At 43.2% G+C, this 23389-nt stretch overlaps 1 protein-coding gene across 5 annotated transcripts in view; it reads right to left on the reverse strand.

Moving 5' to 3' along the window:
* Positions 1-442: 442 nt before the first annotated feature.
* SATB2 (SATB homeobox 2) overlaps positions 443-23389 on the reverse strand; it is a 132834-nt gene continuing 109887 nt past the window's right edge. For all 5 annotated transcript variants that reach the window (XM_074548237.1, XM_074548238.1, XM_074548239.1 and 2 more), the window contains one exon: positions 443-3468. In XM_074548237.1, the coding sequence (XP_074404338.1) occupies positions 3013-3468 (456 nt within the window). In that variant the 3' untranslated portion in view covers positions 443-3012. The remainder of the gene's footprint in view (positions 3469-23389) is intronic.

Genomic DNA, 23389 nt, shown 5'->3' on the forward strand with positions numbered 1-23389 from the left:
TATTATGTCCATTAACCATGGACATGTGTGCTCCAAAAGTTTCCTGACACGCAGTCATTTGTGGCTTTTTAATTATAAACAGAAAAAAAATCTACCAGTGAAAGAAGACAGCAGACTGGGAGTGGATCTTTAAGTGTGTGTTTTGAGTACATTCTCCGAGAGGCTGAAGGCACCCCCACCCTCCTTCTGAGCCCACCAGAAACACCCAGTGCAGGCACCTACGAGTGCAGAGAGCCACTGGCACAGCAGGTTAGTCCTGCTCGTACACATCTGTCACCTGTGCCAGCTCCAGGTTCTGAAAACCTTATGCAGGTTTTCAAGATCCAATAATATTGATCAAAGCTTTTTCCAACAGGCAAAAATATGCCCCCTCCATCTTGCAGTCCTTCTTCCACTTGAACTCAGGAGAAAAGAAAAAAGGCCCAGTAAATTACTTGACAAATTAAGTCATATTTATTGAATGCGTTTTATTTCAACAACCAAAAAATTCTAACAGCCTAACAATGCACATAAGTTAAAAATTAATTATCACTTAGTGATAACGAAGATAAAGTTGATTTACATGGAAAAATGAACATTTACAATATGTTAATCCTTATTCACATTGTTGATACCGCAATAAAACACAATTTGTTTTTTTTATTTTTTATTTCACAAAAAAGGCGGAAAATTGTGCTTTGTTAAGAGGCACTACAAGAAAAGTTTCTTTCTCCAAATAGATATTATATGATGGATATTGAATAAATAGACATATATGCATTGTAATTCGCAAAGTTCTGGCAAGACCACAGGCTAAAATGCCCACAGATTCACTTAGAACCACTGCAAAATTGGCAGTGAAATTAAAAATAAAAAGGCAAGACTCAGCATTGAAAAAATACCTAATAAAATTTTTGGTTGAAGTGTAAAAGATACCAAATGTCGATGCCATCATCAGATGAACAACTTACATAGCTTGGCAAAATTCAGTTTCCTTTCAAATGTATGGAGTGATTTCAGCTACAGGATAAGAAGACAGTTTTGAAAGCGTAGCTCTGAGAGAAACATAAAGCAGCAACCATCGAAATTCTGATTAAAGCTGCAGCATACTACAGAACTAAAGGATGAAGAGCAAAAGGGGCATTAGGTAAGCAACCCACCATAATTTTGCAAAGGTATATGAAATTTATGCAGAGATACTCATGTTTCAAACATTAGCTCTGAAAAAATCTCATAAAAACTCCAGAGGTTACTGAGCAGCTAGAATTAGCTTGTATTGCAACGTCTTCTCCCTGTATATTGTCTGTTCTGAGTAAATATCTACACGTAGAGGTTTGTTTTTCGTTAACTCCTACCTTTTATACCTTTCAAATATATAAATAGTATTAACAGTTATATTACATTGCCTGGTGTAGTAAACAGAAAGTAATTTTCAAAGTGATATTGCATGAGGTCTTTGTCAAGATTACATGAAAAGCCCATGTGAAAAAAGGAAGAAAAAAGCCAGAAGTCTTGTCGGTACCGTTATGGCTGCAGTTTACAGGCGTCTGAAATCAATCCAGCTGCAAGGTGAGGTCTTTGTCTCGGAAATCATTGCACGAAGTGAAAAGTAAATGCTACTTGGCGTCTCTCTCACGGGGTGCCTCAGAGCGGGAGGATGCTATGGCAGCTGCAGCTTTAGTGCTCGGGCCATCCAAGAGTCAGTCGGGACGGGCTCTGCTCTGTGGCTGCTACCGGGGCAGCTGCGAGCCCCGGCCCGGGCGGGGACCTGCGGCTGAAAACACTTCATTGCCTGGCACGGAACGCGGGACACGAGCAAGCCCAGCTACAACAGGAGCTCGGGGAGGCTGCGAGGAGGGCGAGCGGCAAGGCAGCAACGCAAACCCTCGGGCTGTCAGCGATTTACCTGGCCAGGGTTCTCGGGATTGTGGCATTTTGTGTCGCAATGTAACTTTACATATGTGTGTGTGTGTGTGTGTGTGTGTGTGTGTGTGTGTTTCACTTCAGTATAAACAAAAAGCAACAACAAGAAGGAAGCTTATAAATTTTAAGATCTGAAACAGAGAACAGGTAAATAAAATCCATGGTAAAATGTGGTTGATAGTATGAATTCCATACATCAAATCTCAACACATTTATCTTTTTTTCTCTTTCCATAAAGACCTCGTTAATGGACAAGTCTTCTATGCACTGCACTTCTGCTTTAGTCATTCTGAATCCCATGAAAACTCATCCGTTCATTACAGAAAGGACTATCTGGAGAGTGGAACATGCTGTATCCTTTTAAGTGTGCATTGTGTTCAAAGTACTTTCAACTTACTAGTTTTCTTTTTAAGGTGCCCTGATTTGTTTTTCTATTTTCTCTCTTTTTTTCCTCTTTTCTTTTTTTGGCAGTGTTGATTTATATCTTTAAATACCTCAAAAATTACCCATCAAGTTGCCAGATAGGAAGCCATATAATAATGAAAAAAAAAAAATCAGGGATAAACATAGAAAATAAATAGGAATTCAAAAATAGTCACCACACCCTGAGAGCAGGCGGCAGTTTATCAAAAAGCCAAAGCAACTCATTGTGAAGTGGTTTTAAAACATAAACAAGTCTCATCTTTAAAGAACTAATTTCACAGTCTATACTTTCAGGTTGTAAAGTTCCATCCCATGCAATTTAATATATATATATATATATTATGTAAATATATATATACACACACAAAGTTGTAAATTTCCCTTCACTGATTTCATAGGACTTTTTCTTCCCATTTACTTGCTAGCTGTCCCTTTCATAAGTGCAAGATTGATGAAGGCATAATCCTATGTGACTACAACGATTGCTTCAGTCAGATGTTGCAAGTGTAACACTCGAGTGTCTGTGTCAAGGCAGAGTCTGATCGGGCAATGCTGAATTCATTCGGTTTGCACATGGATCGTGCACAACGGAAACAAACAAACAAAAAGGAAAATGAGGAAAAAAATCAAAAATAAAACCAGAAAATCCTTGGATCAATGTATTGCTTTCTGCACTCCTATCTCACATTATCTCTGGTCGATGTCTGCTGGAGCCGCCTTGCTTTTGTCAGGATTCTCCTCCTCAGCCTCCACTTTGTACATTTCCTCAGAGCCTTCCTCGCTGTCGTTCTCCTCCGACTCCGTCAGCAGCTCCTCATCCTTGTACTCTGCCACGTCAACCACCGTTCCCAAGTGCTCTTTTAGCTTCCCGTGGTGCTTTACGTGGTAGCGCTGGTTCTGGAAGAATTTGATGATGGTGTGTTTGGGGAGATCCAGCTGAGCAGAGAGCGTGTGGATGGCTTCCTGATCGGGGTACAGACCCACGTCGTGAATAAAGCTTTGAAGGATACCCAGAGCTTCCAAGGAGATCTTGGTGCGGGATCTTGGCTTTTTGGCACAACTGTCCTCAGCAGGTGGAGGAGGAGCCTCTTCTCTAGGTGGGGAATTCTCCTTGGCAGGCTGGGACTGCTGTCTGTGCAGCACCTATAAGATCAAACAGACACACACTTCACATGCTGACCCCCACGGTGCTTGACATAAGGGCACTTGTACAGGTCTGTACACAGAACCTCCTTTGCTCTGGTCAAGAAAAGTACAATTAATGTGCATTTTCCACTGCCCTTCTCACCTGTAAGACTACAACAGCTATACCTGTCTGCACAACCACAGACTGAAAGAGACTGAAAGGAGGAAGTGATATAAAAGGCAAATTATATAAAATAAATGCAAACCCAAAAAATAAGTAAGAAATACAAAATATAAGTAATAAAAAATATAAAATAGCCAAAATAAAAATTAAGTCAAAAGGTATTCCAGTCTCATTGTCATGATGATTGGCCAGTTGTCCCATACCAGAAAAGTCATTCTCCTGCTTTGCCCCTCTTCTACCCATCCTTGTTTCCTCTCATCTTTTCAGGCTAGACACTTTGACGATTTCTTCAAGATTTCAAGTACCAAAAAGGCCTAGGCACATGTGGGATTGTCAAGTTCTACTTTATGAATAATGCTTTTGCATTAAAATCCATCACAACTACTTTATGGAAGAAAAAAATGTAAGTGCAGAGATTTGTTAAGATTTCCCTTCTCTCAAGAAAGACAGCAGAGTCAATTCAGTTGCTTGACATAGGTGGCTTTAATGTGTCTCCTGAACAGATTTCTCTGTATTACTTTCTCTATAGTAATTTCACTAGTGGAGGAGTTCTGAGTTCAAATAATAATAGCCCTCCATTCTGAAACACCCTCTGGGCAAACACACTTTGCAATCTTGTAACAGGTTTTCACCCACAGTATCTCCTTTTCGGCAAGTTTAAAGAAAGCATATGTAGCTCTTAATCTTCCTAACAGCCATTTAAAATGACTAAGAAAGGGCCTCTTGCAGCCCTTTGATTCCAGGGGAAAAAATACCTGCTCTGAATTGTTCAAAACACAGAGGAGCTCCATACGCTTTCCTTAAAACTAAATCTATACAAGGGAGATTAACAGAAAAAATCCCCTACAGGATTGAGGGCTGTATTTGCCCAGGGGTTTCTTCAGATGCAGGGAAATAATTATTAGAGCTTGACACTCAAAGCTAACAAAATCAATATGGATAACTATTTTCTTCCACAAGTAAGAGGGAATTCTGGCTCTTTATCCAAGAAGAAAATGGCTTTGCTGCAAACTGTAACATCCAGAGAATCAACCTTACATTAATGCTCTCTAAAGAAAAACAACCAAAAACAGAAGGATAAATATTGGAAATATGCTGAGAACTTGCACTGAATTTTACACACATACCGAACCCCCAGTAAAATCCTACACTAGTCAAGTTATTACCGCAAGAGGGAAGTCCACTGTGGAATATCAGCCTGTTATGCACATAAATGAAAAAGCTCTGTGCCGAAGAGCCCTTTATTCACTTCCTCCATCAAACGTTCCTGCCATAACAATCTGTAACATCAGCCATCTCCAGTCACAGCTTTTGGGAAGCAGATCGCAGCCCGCAGGCGCTGCCCACTGCCGAGGAGCTGAGCCTGCCGGGGATGCTTTGACGGGCCCGGGGATGCAGCTGGCCCGGGCTCTGCTCCCCGGGGATGCTTTGACGGGCCCGGGGATGCAGCTGGCCAGGGCTCTGCTCCCCGGGGATGCTGTGACTGGTCCGGGGCTGCTCCCGGCGGGGTTGCGGCTCCCCGGGCACGGAGGCAGAGCCGGCACCACGTCCCGGTGCCTCGCTGAGCAGCGGGGGCGAGCGAGGGCTGGCCGTGCAGGGACACAGCTGCACATCCTGCTGTCCCCACGGGCACAGCCGTGCCAGGACAGCGGCAGGAACAGCCCAACACGGAGCAGCCCCACACGGACAGCCGAGAGCAGGTGCCAGCACAGGACTTGCCACCCGCGGGCGAGAGCTGAGGCAGGGCAGAAACGCCACAAACTTGTTTCGGTGCCAACGTGAACATTTTCCTCCCAAGCACGTACATACTGAGGGTGCCACAGAAATGGCTAACCAAGGAGCGAGGGAAAAGGGGGAGCTCAAATAGAAATGACAGATAATCTGGTTTATGTTTTATTACATCTCCTGCAATAAAAGAGCATAATGTTCCAATGAATGGAATCGCTCAGCTGCTCTTTGAGGACTTCTTTTTTGCCCATGGATTGCTTTCAAAGGGAAGGGCTGACGTTTCCAAACAGAGGGTTACAGATGAGGGTGGGATCCGTACCTACGTCAGCGGGGAGCGCTGAAGGCAGCAGAGCCAGGATCGCTGTCTCTAGCCAGGGACCAAGCCCCATAAATGTGTCACACAGACCCTACCTAGCCTCCCCTGTTGTGGCTTCTGGCCCCGTCCCCTGACAAAGTACGGCCCAGAGCAGCCAAAATCGAGAGGATTTAACAGCACAAATAAACTGCCAGGGAACTTAGAGACAGCGTCACGCAGAACGCTGCAAGCAGCATTGCTAATGAGAAGCTGGATTCAAGTAGCATCTAACAGAGATAGAAACACATCCAGAAAGGGTGTGAATTACTCAGTTCATTCTTGCTGGAGTTGGAAAGGGGCTTTTTTTTTCCTTTTCAGTTGACAAATAGCATGAGAAATGATCCAGCTTGAAAAATGTTACAAGACTTCCAATCAAATATAATGATGAAAAAATCCAACAAAATACGGGATCAGCAGCAGTAAAATGTTTAATTTGAAGGAGATGAAGAGATGCCTACAGCATCTATAAAGCAATCAACCAAAGAGAGGGCTGAGTGCGGGAGGGAAGAATAATTTCAATTAACCCTTCCTTTTCCAGAGTGACCTCTCCACCTTCTCCAAAAGGGAAAATGCAAAACCTGGGTGTTATCAGTATAAAACACTAGAAAAAGGTTGTATTTTATTTCACCTCCTGTTATCTTAGGAAATGAAAAAACTAAATCTGCTCTTATAACAGATAAAATTTATTATTTTACTAACTTCTGGGGGTCTCCTCTAGATTGCCAGTATCATTAACAAAGGATTTCAGCAACATTGTATTTTTCAGCAACAGAACTTTAGCCATATACAGAGAGATGGATAAATGCACAGGATGTCCTTCAGATCTGGGCTGTGGTCAGTTTTACAATCCCTTCTGACAGGACAGAGAGCACTCTATGCAAACCAGATCAACTGCTGAGCACACAGTACAATATGAAGCCCAGATTACCTTTATGCTAAATATTTGCTTTAAACTACCCTTGATTGATGAGTATGCTGGGCAGTTTGAGTGATTGGCTTACTTCATGTCTGGCTCTGCATGCCACAGCCTCACAGAGGAAATGGACTATTCCTGGAGTCACAGATTTTTAGATCCAGGGTCATTAATAGGCTCCTACATCTGCAGGTAAAATTTCCAGCAGCTTCACATACTGCTGTGCCCACCCTGCCACATCTCTTTGGGTTTTGAGTCAGTGCTGCTCTGCCTCTGCACTGCCAAGAAGGAAACATCCCTGATCCTCCATGTACAGGGTGCATTTCCCAGTGACCCCTCGGTGGCGGCCAGACCTACCCCGAAGCACCACGTACAGGATGGGTAACAACAATGGCCCTGCTCAGCTTTCCCTTTCCCAGCAAAGCTGCTGCTGGGCTCAGAAGGGTGCACTTTATGGCAAAGAGGCCCCACACCCCCCTTCCCCACTCCCATTTCCACCCCACATGCCCTTCCCCACTGCTCCTCAGCCACAGGTGGGGCAGCCTCCTCCTCCTCCTCCACAGCCAGCACCATCTGGAGCTGACTTCCCTTCCTCTTCCTGACTTCTCATCTACTTTCAAATCAAATGTGAAGATACAGATTTCCTTCCATGCCCAGAGGATTTATTCTTTTCATTCCTTCAAGAGATTTAATTCTTAAACTCTACAGATAGGCATGGCTGCCTTTCAACATTTCAGAACAAAGTATCTCTGGCAGATGCTGCTTCACGAAGGTTCATTCAGGTAGACATTCTACTTATCTTTCTGAAACAAATTCACCAACCCTGGCAGAAAACTTGCAAGAAAATGACTGTGATGGAAGTTGACTTTAAATGATAAAGTGACTGGTCTTAGATCGCACTGTACTGAAATATGATTTGAAGGCCACAATGAAAAGCAGCTGGAAGCCATGTGTAAAATATAATAGTACATGCCTACAGGGAAGGAAGTGAGATATTGAATGATTGAATTTAGGAGAGTATATAATGTAGTGTATCATTACGGGAGTGATCAGGATTATTTGTAATAAGCTAAGGGTTTGTGGTCTATCTAAAATCCAAAGCCAAGAATTATCGGGGGAAGGGACTGTTGCACTGTTTTACATGTATCCACTCCCCATGTTTCCATGTGCTCCCTCAGGAGAAAGCTGACTTTGGCGTTCCCACAGAAAAGAGAGGTGAGCAAACCCAGCTGTAAGATGAACGTCAAGCAATTGCAGTCTGTGCCTGTACCGTATTTAATTTTGGCTGGATTCACTATGCCACTGATGTTTGTTTCCATTTCCACCCACTTTCTAGCTGGAGCTACACACATGACAGTGGTGAGAGGCTAAGGGAGCCAAGCAGGAACACACACACAGACCCGGGCACCACCAGCAGAGAGGCACCAGCTGAAAATACTGGCTCTGGGACACATCACCCTCCATTGCCTGGACAGCCTTTTGAGCACACTGAAATCAGGAACTGCATTTCTATGTGAAAACCCCAAGCTCTTTTGTTTCCTAGTGTGTTTCTGCCCTTCCCTTTGCAGAGAGGATCAGTCATGAGAGCTCCCTTCTGCTGGGATTTGCTGAGATGATGAGGTGCCCCTTGCTAAGAGAAACACCAAAAACATTACATTCTTGAAAGACTGTGCATTTGCAACAGAAACTGCCCTTGCTGAAAAGGCACCATCTGCCTCTGTGCAGTCAATGTGAGCACTGCCAGGTACCTTGATGGCATGCGATAGTCAACATCAACTTTGATAACCCAAACCCACAAGGAGCAAAGTTCAATGGACTGGCCTTCTCTTTGCCAGAGGAGGTTTAAGTTGGATATTAGTGAAAGGGTTGTAATGCATTGGAACAAGCTACCCACGGAAGTGGTGGAGGCACCATCCCTAGAGGTACTTAAAATATGTGCAGATGTGGCACTTAAGACATGGTTTAGTGGTGGACTTGGCATTGGTGGATTAACAGTTGGACTTGATAATCTTACAGGTCTTTCTCCAAACCAAATAATTATACCAATCTAGTCTCAGTGGTGGGGTCTCACCTTTCAGCTTTTCTTCACCTTTACATTGTTCTCATAGCCAGCCATAACACTGTATCACATCAAGGACTTCTATGCCAAAGACAGCAAGACTTTAGCCTGCTTAAGGACCCCAAAATAAAGGCAGAGAGAACAGACACACAGTACAAAACATAGGTGCAGAACCTTCATTTCGTGCACCTAACACCAGTGATCTGTTACTGCCCTTACAACTGATCACGGCTCATCAGCAGGAGCTGCCACCAGTTTGACTCCAAGCAAAAACAACTCACCACATCCCTCCTGTCAGCAAGCCACTGGAAAAGCTCCTTCCCCATGGCCAGCTGAGCTCAAAGGCAGAGCAGAAGACAGGCCTGAACAAGGTCTTCAGCTGCATTTTACTGAGCAGCACCTCACCTCTGTAAGCTGAGAGCTCCCATGCAGCACCCAGCTATCCTGGTAAGACTTTACTGAAGAGACAAACTCCATTTTGTTGCAACAAAATCTCACACTGAGAAGGAGACGCTGTCCCTCTCACCAGAGTTTACAGGAATAATCGGCAGGAGATTATCTATTCAAATAAACAGGCTTACACTACCTAGCCCTGGTCTCTTCACATACAGAAATGTGCAAGAAGAGAAGAGAGGCAGCAGCTGCCATAATCAGGCCTCCACCCTCAGCCTCCCAGGCTGGGGCTCACAGGGGTAAGAACATTGATTACACAGCCAAGACTCTTTACAGGTTTCTAGGAATGTCTGTACAAGAAACTGTAGCAGAAGTTACAATTTGCACCTGTGTTCATTTCTTTCCTATTAAAAGTGTGGTTCTTAAGACTACTCTTTTTTCTTCCTTTGCAAAAATACATTCATTTGGGTAAACACTGCAGCACTAGTCGCAGCACCAAAGGAAGTATTTTCTTTGGGCTCATTCACAGAGTGATTTCACACCTTGACACCATAAAGCTGTGTTAAAGACTGTGGTTTAGTTTCCTTGCTTTTCTTGGATTATACAGTATCCTAAGGTCAAAACTCAGGGAAATCCAAAACTGTTATTAAAAAAGAAAAAGTATCTATGAAGTGATGACAAATTGCAGACTACAGGTGTTAGATTACATTTTGACTCCAGGCAGGTTTAATATACTTTAGTTTCCTTTTACAATTGCCCTTAGCAGGTACTGTTATCGGTAAGGGATTTAAAAAAATATATGGTACTCAATAAAAGAAGACCGTGTCAAAAGAAATCAATATGAGCGTGCAAAATGGTAGGAAGTCTGACATGGATAAATATGTTCACTTTCATCTAACTTCAGTCTGAGCTTCTTTTAATTTTGTAGCTCAAATGCTGGCTGCACATGCTGTGCATTTTCCAGTGCAGCTTAGTAATTGCTTCATGAGAGCAAACACCCTTATTAGAGGTAATTATAACACTTGTCTGTGATGTGATGGACCCCATCTCATGAATGCCAGACCAAACCAGCCAAGGAGAACTGGTGGCTACACACCACCTTGTAAGCCAGCAGCCCTGGGTGCCATTCATTTTGTCTGCAAAGACAAAGCAGTCACACACTAAAAAAAAACCCCAAATATTCAAGCCTTTTCTATCACTCTTCATCTGTTCCTGACCACCAGCGGAGACACAATATTGGATCAGACAAACTGCATCCTAAAACTATCGGCTCCGAGGTACAAGTCACGCCGAGCTACACAAAAAGGGACTTAGAGAGGACTCTTGAGGAGAGAAATGAGTTCCACAGGGAACCCAAAGTCAAAGGCAAGTTTGGTTTCCAGGCTGGAATGTAAGCTGGTTGAAGTGATTCATTCCAGCATCTTTGGAGCGCACTCACCACATGCTTCCCTTTGCTTTATGGTGGCTGCCTTGCTCAAGGGCAGGAAACGGGCAGGGATTTGAAAGCATGGCAAGACACTGAACACACAGCCTCTGAAAGAGCAGCCCCATCCTGCAATTCTCCAGGACCAAACTATCACAAATGGTCAAAAAGGTGACAAAAAAGGCAACATGAATTTTAAAAACCCACACAAAATTTTCAGTTGTACATTGCTTTTGGCATCCCACACAGTGATAAGCGTAAGCAAAACATAATTAATCTTGACTTGAAGGCAGGGGGAAGGTGTCTCTCCCCCTCCCCAACACACACTGCTCCCATTAATGCTAAGAGGAGCTTACCATGCATCAAAGAGCAAATCCACCACAAAACATTTTCAAGTGCTATCATCACTGAAGATAAAATATAAATTACAGCCTGATTACACTGCATTGCTAAGAGGCCACATGTGCATCATAGCTTGCAATGACAACTTCAGATGACCAGATAACTCTGGGACAGGTCTAAGAGGTTACTGTAAAACATCTGTGCAGAGGAATCTTTCCTTGTCTTTGCTTTCCTTTCAAGAAGCTGTGGCACTGCTGTCTGCACAGTTGTTTGAAGAATGTTTACAAATCAGCTTGACAAAGAGAAAAAAAACTTCTGCCACCACTTGACCACAATCATGATCTTATTCTTCAGTAATGCGTGGTTTATTTCCCTTTCCTGATCTCTGTTAATAGACAGCACGTGCCTACACAATAGCCACTATTTTGTCTGTATAATGTTAAAAAAATAAATCACAAAACTCTGACAATGCAGAACAGTGTCCCGGTGTTTCCTGGGGTAACTGCTCTCCCTCGAATGCTAACTCAACTCTTCCCACAAAAGCTCAGGCACAACTTTCATTGCTGTGCAAGTGCCTGAGAACTGGCTGATTTTATGGGGCAGCATAAATGAGCTCATGCTGATGAACATTCATGCATTAGCTCCGAATTTCCCATCTTGGGCTGGTTCAAGCCAGATCCTTAGGTTCGCTGCAGAGTAACTGCAACCAGCACTGGGTACCTCTTTCTCTAATACCTGGCTGCAGCCTGGGAGAGCTGCCAGCAGCTCCTGCCCAGCCCTCAGGTGGAGCTGGCACGTCCCTCCTGTGCCCACAGTGGAGCGGCCAGATCCGCTCCGGCTGCTGCTGGCACAAACCAGGGCGCTGGGGACAGAGCGGCCAATGCGGTCAGGAAGTGTTGCACAACCTCACTGCAGACTCTCTCCTGAAGGCATCGCTGATGGATGGCTCCATTGTCTGGGGATGGGGCACAGCCAGCACAGCTGGCACAGGGGCCAGTTTGCTGCACCCCTGGCAGGCAGGCAGCACTCTGCTGGCCCTGGAGAAGCCATGCGAGTCTCTCTTGACTGTAACCCGTGGTAGCGAGGCAACCTCATCCGCACGGGAAAAAGCAACAGCCCCAGAAACACTGCCCTTCTTCAAGGTGATGCTAAGTCCCCTTAAGGGGGACTTTTCACATCTGTGTGCACCTTGAGGGCCACAAACATTCCAGTTAACACTCACCTTCTCCAAAACAAGACCATAAGCTCTGTGGGCCTCTGACTTGCCTCTTCTGTGCTTTCTCTCACAGCCCCAGCAAGGCTCCCTGAGGTGCTATGGTGTGCAGAGCTTTGCTTAGCACTTTACACACAGAGCCTGAGCTTGGTTATGGCTAAAGGGAGGGTCTGCCGAAGATTTCTGGTCAATTCTGCATTTCCCCATCCCAGCCCTGATAATCCTAATGAGGAACTGGCAGAATGCTACAGGAACTAAGGACGCAACAAAAGGGCTTTTAGTTTAGTTTTCTGCAGACAAAACACTTCGGGTGTCCTCTATGCTTTCTTGTTTAATTAACACTACACACATTCTCCTTTTCTTTAGAAAATCAGAAGCGTATTTGTGGGCAGTGAGACCAAGATCTTCACTCACAAACCCCAACCTACAGCCATGCTTAAGGTCAAGCCCTAAAACCCCTAACTATGGTGGCACGAATGGCGCCACTATAATCATGTTGTTTTCCAGTTACTCAGACCAGGAGTAGGCACTGCGTTATTTCAGGACGGATATGTTTGGATTAGACACTGGATTCTGGTGGGGGGTAATTATTTGTCCCATCAAACTGTTTTAGGTCCTTACAGATGGCTATTTGGGGTTTCAAGAATACCCAACTGTACTGCTAATTTTTACAATGGGAGCAGTTAGAAGTCAGGAGAACCTGACTGTTATGGTTAGTGAAAATAGCAGATTTGCGCTGATAAAACACTACTCAGCATGTTTTTTGGCTTTTGAGATGTAACCACCAATGCACTTAATAACAGGACTTGTGCAAACTATACTGTGTGAATCAAACACATAAAAGTATAAATATTCCTTTTTTTAGAAAGCAAGTCTTAAAAAGTGCATTATAATCAACTACCATGGTAAAAGCAAAATATCCAGTATTACCACACACACAACTGGCATAATGTGCTTTATTATACCCTTAGCTTGAAACTGGATAAATAAAAATCAAATGACCAAAGTACAGTCTCCTGCACAGATTAGGTCATTGAAGACAGGACGCCTCAGAGAATTAGATCTGAAATCCTTTGTCTTCCTCGTTAAGCTCTAGCAAAGGTGGGCATGTGCAGAAAACAGAGGAAGCTACTCTGGCATCTCAGCCCCATGCTGTTGAGCTCCATATCTCACTACTCTGACCTGTACCTATTTTACAGACTCTGGATGCTGGTAGAAAATTACTTTATAGAAAGTCAACAGCACATGCAGTTTATAGTCACAGTTTTTTAGTTCGTTTAAAATAAAACAGCTTAATGTAAGGCCAAAGGGGCAGTATTAGGACAAAGCAGAAGATGATATTGTTATGGCCCTGGGATCCATCCAGCTTTGCCGCTGACTGCTGTGGGGAACTCCATGGACTGCTCTGTCCATGGCTGGCTGCACACATGTAATCGCAGGGGTAAAGCTCACGCTTAACACAAGCCTGCAGCTACTGTAGGTCTGAGTGCAAGGAGCACAGGCTTTTGCTAGAAATGCAAAACACTATTCTTTGCTTCAATAAGGTTGGGATTGTGTGGCATTTTTCACTCAAAAATCTTTTGGTCAAAAATTTCGACTTAGTCAATACTAAGTATTGACTAAGTAAAGTCTACTTTGCCAAACTCTATGCCTGGGGCAGCAGAATGGTGAATATTCTGACAAAGTTCAAGCAGTTGTTTAGGCATTTTTCATGAAACAGCATATTCTAGTTGCTTTTATTCAGAAAAATTTTTGCTCTTCAAGTTCTTCCTATTTTCCGTCAAAGCATTATGTTGCTTGCTGCTCTAAGCTGCCGCAAACCTTTTTTTTTTTATTTGAACTGAAAATAATAATTTAGAAAGGACCAACATATTTTTTTCTTCCAGCATTTCAGAAATGTCAGCAACCCCTTTAACTCAGCTCAAGCAGTTCTATAGCTCTAGGCTGTACCACCCAAGAAAGAGCAGCTCACTACCCACCTACCTCCTTCACCATCGTATTTACTGTACTGATGGGAGCTCTGAAAGAGCAACAAAATGTAATGCAGTTTATAAAAGGAGATGGATGAGAATCTTTTCTATCTCAAAATCCAATAAAGCTTACGATTTTTATTGCATGTGGGAGTCCTTTGGTCAATGTAACACTGATTAGCAGCTTGGCCAGTAAGTCTGATAAAACCACGAAGTACTTCCAAATATAATCTGGCCAGAGACACTTGGGAGCAAAGTGTGAGTGTTGCAGCTGATGGCCCCAGGGTCACACAAGTACCTTGGGATTTCTTCACTTGTTCTGTCCTGTCTGGCTATGGTTTTGTTCCATTCTCTCCAGAAATAACTATTCCAAACCTCTCTTATCCTTCAATCTTCCTAAAAAGGGAGTATCATCTCAAAACTATTCCCCCTCACCCTTCCAACATGCATGAATGAAGACAGAAGATTTACAACCTGATTCAGGCAGAGGTCCAGACTGGACTTTAATGGATCCCAAACACAGCAATGCAGCATTATTACTCCTCATCTCATTTAAACAAGGGAATACCAGGAATAACAATACTCCAAGTCAGCAGTGCTTCCCTGGTGCTAATCAGGCCATTAAAAAGGCATAAGCAGTTTGTTTGATGCAGAGGGACAAAGAGAACCACAGAAGTGAATCAAAAACCAGGGAAAAATTAGAGATTAAAAGTAATAATGCTCCTTCCAGCAAACCACAGTCTGAATGCATCATAAGTGGCTAAAAGACACAATCACTGCAGATCTAGAGACAAAAACATGTCTCCTGACTGCATGAAGTGTAAATTAAATCTGCTCTGATACAGAAGTATTTCTTTCACATGGCAGTTACTCACTGCCATCGGGAAATCCAGACCCTTTGCTGCAAACGAGAACTGCCACAGCTGACCCTCCCTGATCCAGCCTGTGGAAAACACACACGCTCCGAGTCAACAGTTGGAGGGAAAGGAAGAAAAACCCAAATGCGGCAGACTTGCTAGAAGAGATTTCCATGGAGGTTTCCTCCCCAAATAAGCAGATGGTTTCCAGTTAGTCAGGGTCAGGGACTGCCCGTGTGGTTTCCTGCCTGCTTGCCTTTGTAGCTTATCTGGGCCTCATCAAGATATGCAGTCCGAAAAAATTAGAATGGCTAAGTACAGGAATTAGGGAAACTAAATACAAATGAGCTCTGGTCTGCACTTGTGCAGAGGAGCAGGAAAATGTGTGCCCGCGGGTGGGAGGGAGGCAGCGGTGCCAACCCCTCTGCCAGGGCAGCCACGCTGGGCTGCAGCCCTGCACATCTGCAGGTGCCAGGTCAGGGCTCGTTAATGCTGCAGTGCCTCTCCAGGCACCAAAGCCGTGCCTGACTCCATCCAAAGCACCCTCGGCAACAGCCCAGCTGCTTTCAAAGTACCCCTGACGTCAGTTTACAACCCTGCCTGCTTTAACTGTGGTGCTGCTGCCCGGCAGCAGCCCAGCTCCATGGCGTACTCCCAGCCCTGCTCCATGGAGTATTCCCAGCCCAGCCCCATGGTGCATTCCCAGCCCAGCTCCACGGCGTATTTCCAGCCCTGCTCCATGCTGTATTCCCAGCCCAGCTCCATGCTGTATTCCCAGCCCAGCGCACGGCTACGAGATTTGCAAAGCTCCGGGCACACACTGGCTCTCGTAATGCTGTGCATGGGAGCAAAGCAAAACTCCACCAGGAATGTATGCACAAGCTACCATATGGAAAGGGCATTCTCAAATTAAACCCTGAAACCCAGATGAGATCTGAGCGAAGGACAGTTTCACTTAAAGGAAATGTCTGAGGTCAACCAGCAATTAACTGAAAGGTTCTGATTGAATACGCTATTGACTGCGCTCACATCAGACAGCTTCCTGTTTATTATACCTTATGGGCTGTCTAGGTGCCAAGACATTAAGCTGTCAATAATCTATTAATACTAAACAGCTCCTCCCTCCGCACTCCCCCCTTGCAAATCCTCTTAGGCTAAGAAACTGCACTAAAAAGATGGAAATTTTTGAAGTGAGATGGAAATTAGCTTTTTAGGGGATTTCTTTGCTTGGTTCCAGCTGAAAGTACAGCAACATTCATAAACAATATAACACGCAGTCTATAACTACATGGAAAAAATTGTGTTAAAAAAAAATCAGCCATGATTGAGACCATATCCTGAAATCTGGCTTTCTTTTCCAAGACATCTTTAAACAGTCTAAGTTAAATTTAATTAACAATTTACAACAAGGAGAGAGAAGTTATTTAAAGACAGGCCTACAGGTCCTTAACATTCAGTGTCTGGGAAACAGTTGTATATAAAAAAAAAAAGTTTTAATGAATTTAATAGAGAAAAGCACTTTAATTAAATGCTGTCAAAGAGGATTGTATTAATGACTGCACACAAAGGAATTTAAAGCAAGCCAAGTATATTTAGCAAATAGGAAGTAGGCTTTCAGAGGCTGCAACTATTTATGTTTCTGCCATTGCAATGCATCTAGGAGATCGTGTTGCCAATTGAAAGCAGTTATGTTATTAGATATGATTTTATTTATTATGGATTATTAAAATTTCAAATGCTGCAGGGAATACATTTATTTCACTTCTCAAGTGAAAGAACAAAGATATTTCCTCCTTGTTCAGTAAGAGGAAAAATAGGAGAGGAAATAAATAATAAATAATAATAATAACTTAGCACTTAACTAGTAAAGTGCTGTCCAGACAGATCTTTTTATGGGGCTTGTTGAGTCCTGAAATTTTAGTGTGTCTCTTTCTTTCTGCTACAACTGGATGGATTCGCAGTTGCTACCACAGCTTCCCTCAACACAGCACAGAAAGAGGAGACAGCTCTTCCTTCTCGTGGGTACAAGGGCCTTCTGTGACACCCTGTATGGTTCAACTCTAAGGTACCAAATCCCAACAAAATAAATCCTGGCTGTGAAGCTTTTGCAAGCAAGACTGAGAATACCAAGTTTTTTCGGATCTAACCATGAGACTTAGCCACATACTGCTCATAAAAAGGCAGAACAACTATGGCTCAGCACTAACACTTTGTGCACAATGTGCTCACTTTCCTCAACATCCACATGATGGAACTTGTAGCAGGAAGGAAGGGGCTCTTCACAGCTCTCTGTGCCCATGTGCCTTGGATTCAAGTGTGGCACATCAAACGGGCATGGCTTAATAATCTGAGGAAAAAACAGCTAGAAAATTCAAGGGTGTCAACATTATTTTGGACTATAATGGCACAATAGTATAAAACAAAATTTAGCCTCAACTGGAAACAGAAAATGTTTTTAACAAAAATTAAATGAGATGGCTGCATCTGTAATATCCAGAATGTGTTCTGTGATTTACCACATCCTTTCTGCCATATGTAATGGTAAAAGGTTAATAATGATTTTAGACAATTCAAACTTCCAAATGTTCCACTACAGGCACCTTATAAATGCTTGTATTCCTTTATTTTTGAACACCAAATCCTTTTTAAGTTAGGCACCACAATGGGAGTTAGTCCTAAATTACTGGTTTTTAAATGTACTTGTTTGTAGTAAAGATTTTCATCTTCTCATTTGCAACGTGAAGAAGTGAGTAGAACTGGGAGAGAAGTCATTGAAAAGGAGGCACAAGGGGATACCAACTTCCTTTCACAATGTGAAAAGCATCATAAATGATGAAGTTTAATTTTCTAAATACATTATCTGATTTTTGTTTAAGACTTTTATTAAAGTCATGTGTGATGTGTGTTGAGAATGTAGCCTTTGTTGTTCCACAGCTAGGGATCTTGCAAACAGCTTCACTTTGTCTGTGCCAAGATATTTTGGAATATTCTTTGAAACACTGTAAGCATAGATGACTGTGAGAAAAAATATGTGCTACTGTACTTCTGGATACTTCATGCGTGAGAATAGTGCATGCACACAAAAACACTTCTCCTTTCAATCTGTAATTCCTATAAAAGTCCATACAAACATGGAACAACATACACAATATACTGACCCTGAAAAAAACCTTATCTCTACACACATTACAGTTTCTGGGTATTTCCAACCATTTGGAGGACCAAAAAAAAGAAAAAAAAAAAGGAAAAAAAAAGAACACACCAAAGAATTTCCAAAAAAAGACTAGCCCTGGGCAAGGAGACTGACCATCTCTGTCCTGCTCTGTCACAGCCTAATTCCCAGCACTGCCTAGAAGCTGCACCATTTCCCTGGAGGATGCTGTGCAACACGGAAGGAAGAGTAGCTCCTTGAGGGTGAAGCAGTGCTAAGTGCTCTGGTAGCACTATTCTCAATGGTTTCCCTCCCCATGTAATTTTTATAATTGCCTATCTGCAGAAAAAGACCAGCTGCAATGATCCAGGCCTCTAACTTTATCCTAAGATTTGTGTAGAGAGCCTGAGAATAAAATGCTGCATACAGCCAATAATCTATAAACATTTACACATATCTGAAGCCTGATACTATAATTTATGAACAAGTGTGGGGGGCAGAGAGTAATTAGGAAGCATTAAAATTAAATTAAAAAGAGCAGTATTTTTAAATGCAAAAATTTTCAAATGTAAATGGAACAGAGGCTCATCTAGTGGCTTTTCAGCCTTCAAGGTTTGCCTGCTGGCAAGCTTCAAAGGTTATGTGAATTTAAAGAGCTTTATTTAGTGATGTTGCTCTCTATGTTTGCTCATCCTCAACCTACTACAGCTCCTTACAACACTAGCAGCTTAGCATTTACAACGGGGCCAGGACTGTAAGAAATGAGGACTAAATCTGGTCAGATTGTGTGTGAAAGGCAAAAGGGTGAGACAACAGGGGCCAGAGCTACAGTGATGTCATTTGCTAAAACGACAACTTGTCAGAGCAACACCAACACAAACCACCACCCTGCTGCTCACTGCCAAGTCTCAGCAGTGCTAAATCTGCACATTCAGATTTTAGGGGAAGCTTCTGCCTGGAGCATTTTGCCATGGGAGCCAGGGCAACCCAAGCAGAGCTGCTCTGGGACAGCCTCACAGAAGATGTACCCTCAGAGTCATCTTCATTGTAAGATGCTGCTGAAGAAAAGCACTGCTCATATTCTCAGAGCTCCATGTCTCACCTCATTCCTGCCCTGTCCTCAGCTGATTCTGGACTAAACAAAAGCTGTCTGGGAACAGGTGTCACTGAAGTGGCCTCATGGTTTCAGGTTCTGTACAAATGTGAAAAGGATGTACTATTCTGACTAGACTCAACTTGCCACCACAGGAAAACTTGAAACTCTGCAGTTTACTTGATCTCCCATTTCTAGGGCTAAATGGAGCAGTACTAAACCTAAACTAATTTTAGAACAGAGGCAGTTTGGCTTTAATTGCAAGTAAACTCCCAGCTATCATTCAAGGGGAATAACAGGCCTAATGTTAATAAAAATCAGCAGCATTTTCAGCCACATTAGATATCCACACTAAGCAGAAACAGCTGAGATGGTGCAGTAGGCAGGTTTGGCTGTAGCAGTCACAGCTCAGTGCTGTTCCCTGCAACTGTGGCAACTATCAATCATAAGAGCATCCACTGGATACTTCAGAGCCAAATGTAAGGGGGCTGTTGTCTGATTCGTGCCACTGTTGCCTCTGTCAAACTTGTGCAAGACTCCTGAACTACTGTGACCCATCAGGAAAATGGTGTGCACCAAGAGGATGGAGAACCAGAGCATGCAGCCACAGCTGGTGTTTCAGAATGCACCATCTCTAGCTATAGGGCATAGGTACTGGAGAAGCATGAGAAAGCAGCTCAGAAGTGGAAGATGCCTGAGATTTTTTTTTTTTTTTCCGTGTACCACATGTTTTAAAGACAGTTCCTTTACCCTGACCCAAAAGCAATCACACACACAGTAGAGATAAATGCAGTGTGAGTGGTGTCTGCAATAAATATTACTTTCAGCTTTAACATAGTTTGAGACTTTTTTTAAGTGGTTTTTAATAGTTTAGACTAAAAGGAGATACTGAAATTGACTGTTGTCTAATTTTGATGAGAGAAAGAAAAAAACTCCAAGTACCTAACAACTAATAAAGAGAGATATTCTCTACTCACAAAATTCATGGACCTCGTTCTGACACACATTTCCCTCTGTAATTCTCAATCTAAGAAAAAAAATCGAAGTGCAACCCTCCCAAACCAAAGCTCTGAGCATTTTGAGTGTAATGAATAACCTACAATACAAGTTTCTCTTGAAGTCCATCTGGATTTGCTGAATACAAGTTATGTCACCAGTCTTGGCCACTCCTGTCTGAGCAGACATCACATCCAGCCATGCATTAAAGAACTGGGGAGTCAAACAGCAGTGGGTATCAATCTATGGTCTGTATTTTGGGAGCAGAGAAATGATCAAAAACAAAACTATCACGGTGCAGCCATTAAGAATGAATCACAGGGCACAGGATCCCCGCAAAAAATGTGTATCAAAACAGTAAGGACCAGAGTCAGAGAGCTAGCACGGTTTGGGAAAGTAATTTTTGTCCAAGTCTCACAAACAACTCAGTCCTAATTTCCAGCATGCAAAATCCCCTGATGTAACTCAGACAAACACAGCAAAACCTCACTGTGCACATCATCCTATGGATCATTAAGCCCACCATGTTACCCTATGGAATAACACAGCTTTGCTTCACTTATGATCTAAGATTTCCTAAGTATTATTAATTAATATTATTTTTAAAGAAATTTCAAGTCTCACTGGTTTTTCCATCTGTGTGCTATGCATTATGTGACCCATGAACTCCAAGACATTATTTAGAATCAGATATTTCATTAGGAAGCACTACTGTGGTGTTCATCCCCCTCTTCATTACTTCTAGAAAGAGAATATGAAATTAGTTTCATTGGATTGCCATCGCCACTTGCCTTGACCCATTTTTATGAGGGCTCCATGTTCCGCTCTTTTGTATTTCATTGTTATTTCTAAAGTACTCACTCCCTTCTATCCCTCGCAAAATTATAAAATTAGTATTTCATTTACTTCTGTGCTGTGTGATTTTCTGCATATTTAAAGAGAGATTACAATGTTTGCAGTGAACACACAATACAGAAGAGCTTTCCTAGAGCTTTTTACTATGCCTTCTTTTATTTACTAATGTTCCTCCACAATTTATGATGTGAACAATTATATACTGCCAGATTTGTCTAAATCAAAGCTTCTGAGAAATAAAAGGGTGAAGGGATGTCATTTTTAAAAAGTGACAAAAGTAATAGTGTATCAGAAAGCAACATTTGATTGCTCTTAAATACGTATATACCTACTAGCTTCAGATCTACTTGTCAACTTAGAGAAAATGAGAGGCAAGGCTCTCACATTCTCTGAATAGAAGGTCCTTTGCTGCAGTGGTGGCTCATTACTCCAGAGAACCAGCTTACCCACCCGGACACTCCAGAGACAACAGCCTGATTCATGGCCCTCCCAATGGAGTCAGGTTTCTCTGCCCCAGCAATTAACAATGAATTAGCACTATATTAAAGTGCCAGGCAAGATGGTTACTCTCTGGAGTGGTCACCTTGGACACAGCAGACAAACAGTGGGAGAAGGGAGAGAAATTAGATTTACTGTGTCCCAGCATGTCTGTAACAAACACGGAATCCCTGGCTGGCAATGGAAAGCAGCTGTAGGCACTTGTCAGCATTAACACTCCAGAAAGGTCCAGTGCCAGCAAACAGCCAGGGAATGGTGGGATTTAGCAAGGGATGGAAAGGAAGACAGGGAAGGAAGGCTCACCTCTGCAGAGCAGGGAGCTAAACACAGAAGCCGGAGGACTGCTTGCTGCAAAGGGACTACTTGGCACATTGCTAAAGGCCAGGCCAGATCAAAGGGCCAGCCAGGATCCCACTCCTGCTGGTAGTGGTGGGAGAGGATGAGAACACTGCAAAAATATAATAATGCTTTCCAGGATACCCTCCCACCCTCCAGGAACCTGTGGCTCAGGCACTGTGTAATTCAGAGGTGATGTCCTTATGGTACTCAGCTAGCAACAACCTCACTGCTCTTCTTCCCACCAGCACTTTGCTATTACACCACACTGCATGGAATGGAGGGAGAGCCTCTTAATGGACACCTCAATTTCCTTAAAAACCAAGAGAGAGGCTGTTCCAAGCTCAGCCTGCATGCACAGCAACATGTAGGTGTAGCATGGATGCCCCATAACCAGCGTGTGAAGGAAAATCCAGACTCTGACACGTCCATACGGCCACACCCAGTGCTGCCAGAGAACACAGCCACGACACAGAGCTCCACAGGGCTCACATTTTATGACTCTTCAGCACAATAACAAACAAATCAAGTATACAGGGAGGAATTTTTTAAACATTCAGCTTCCACTACAGACGTTATTTCATTTCAGAAACAATTAAAGTAATTGATTAAATGGATTAATATATGTCCAATGGAAAAAATGTAATGGAAGAGAGAAAAATAAACATGTGTTAAAACTCTGAAGCTAAAGCTAAACAGTGAGGTGCAGGCTAGTAATACCAAACCAGTGAGAACAAGAATCTCTCACAAAGAAAACAACAATCCCTTAAAACATGAAGAACCAGCCTGTGTCCAGCTGATCTCCTACAGCACAACTGCCCCACTGAACACACCCTGCCTTACAGAAGACAGAAAGCATACCCAGGCCTTGGGGTAATTCCCTCACTTGAAGTGTCCCCAACCCTGTAAGCAGCAAGTGAACTACACAAAACCCATCACAATGATATCTTTGCCATTTCCAAGAAGCCATACTGATGAAAAGACTGCAATATAGCCACATCTTTTGCCTGGTCATGCCTCTTGTGATGATAGCTAGGATATTGTTCCAAGTCTGACAGGGGGATGTCCCCAGCCCAGACAGGATTAAGTCATGGTGACTGCTAAGTCTGGCAGCAGTGTGGGACAGCCTCTCTGTTTTCAGGCTCTCCCAGTCTCTCAGCTGAAGGAGCAGGACACTCAAGCATCAGAGAGAAGTTACCATACACAAACCTAAGCCATCAGAGCAAAAAGAAAGATGGGCTGGGCAGAGAGAGAGAACAGAGGGTAAGATCCTGCCTGCTTCTATGTTACAGGTCTGCGCCTGCTGTTATTCACAGCACTGCTGCTTGTATCTCCTTCAAAGGGCTGTCATTTTGCTACCAAGGTTGCAGGTAAGGGCTTGACTTACAGCACACTTCTCTCCAGCAAACCTGCAAAGCAAAGTAGGTCGGTGACTGCAGCTCTTGGATGTTCTCACCCCCTGCTAAAATGCAGCCAGGCACTGTGGCAGACATTCTGCACCCGCCACTGCTTTGAGAAGGAAATGAGAGTTGCTTTCCCACTTGACACTACAGGGGGAATTTCAGATAGGCAG

The sequence above is a fragment of the Zonotrichia albicollis genome, chromosome 10, assembly GCF_047830755.1.
Source record: "Zonotrichia albicollis isolate bZonAlb1 chromosome 10, bZonAlb1.hap1, whole genome shotgun sequence".
NCBI classification, from domain to species: Eukaryota; Metazoa; Chordata; class Aves; order Passeriformes; family Passerellidae; genus Zonotrichia; species Zonotrichia albicollis.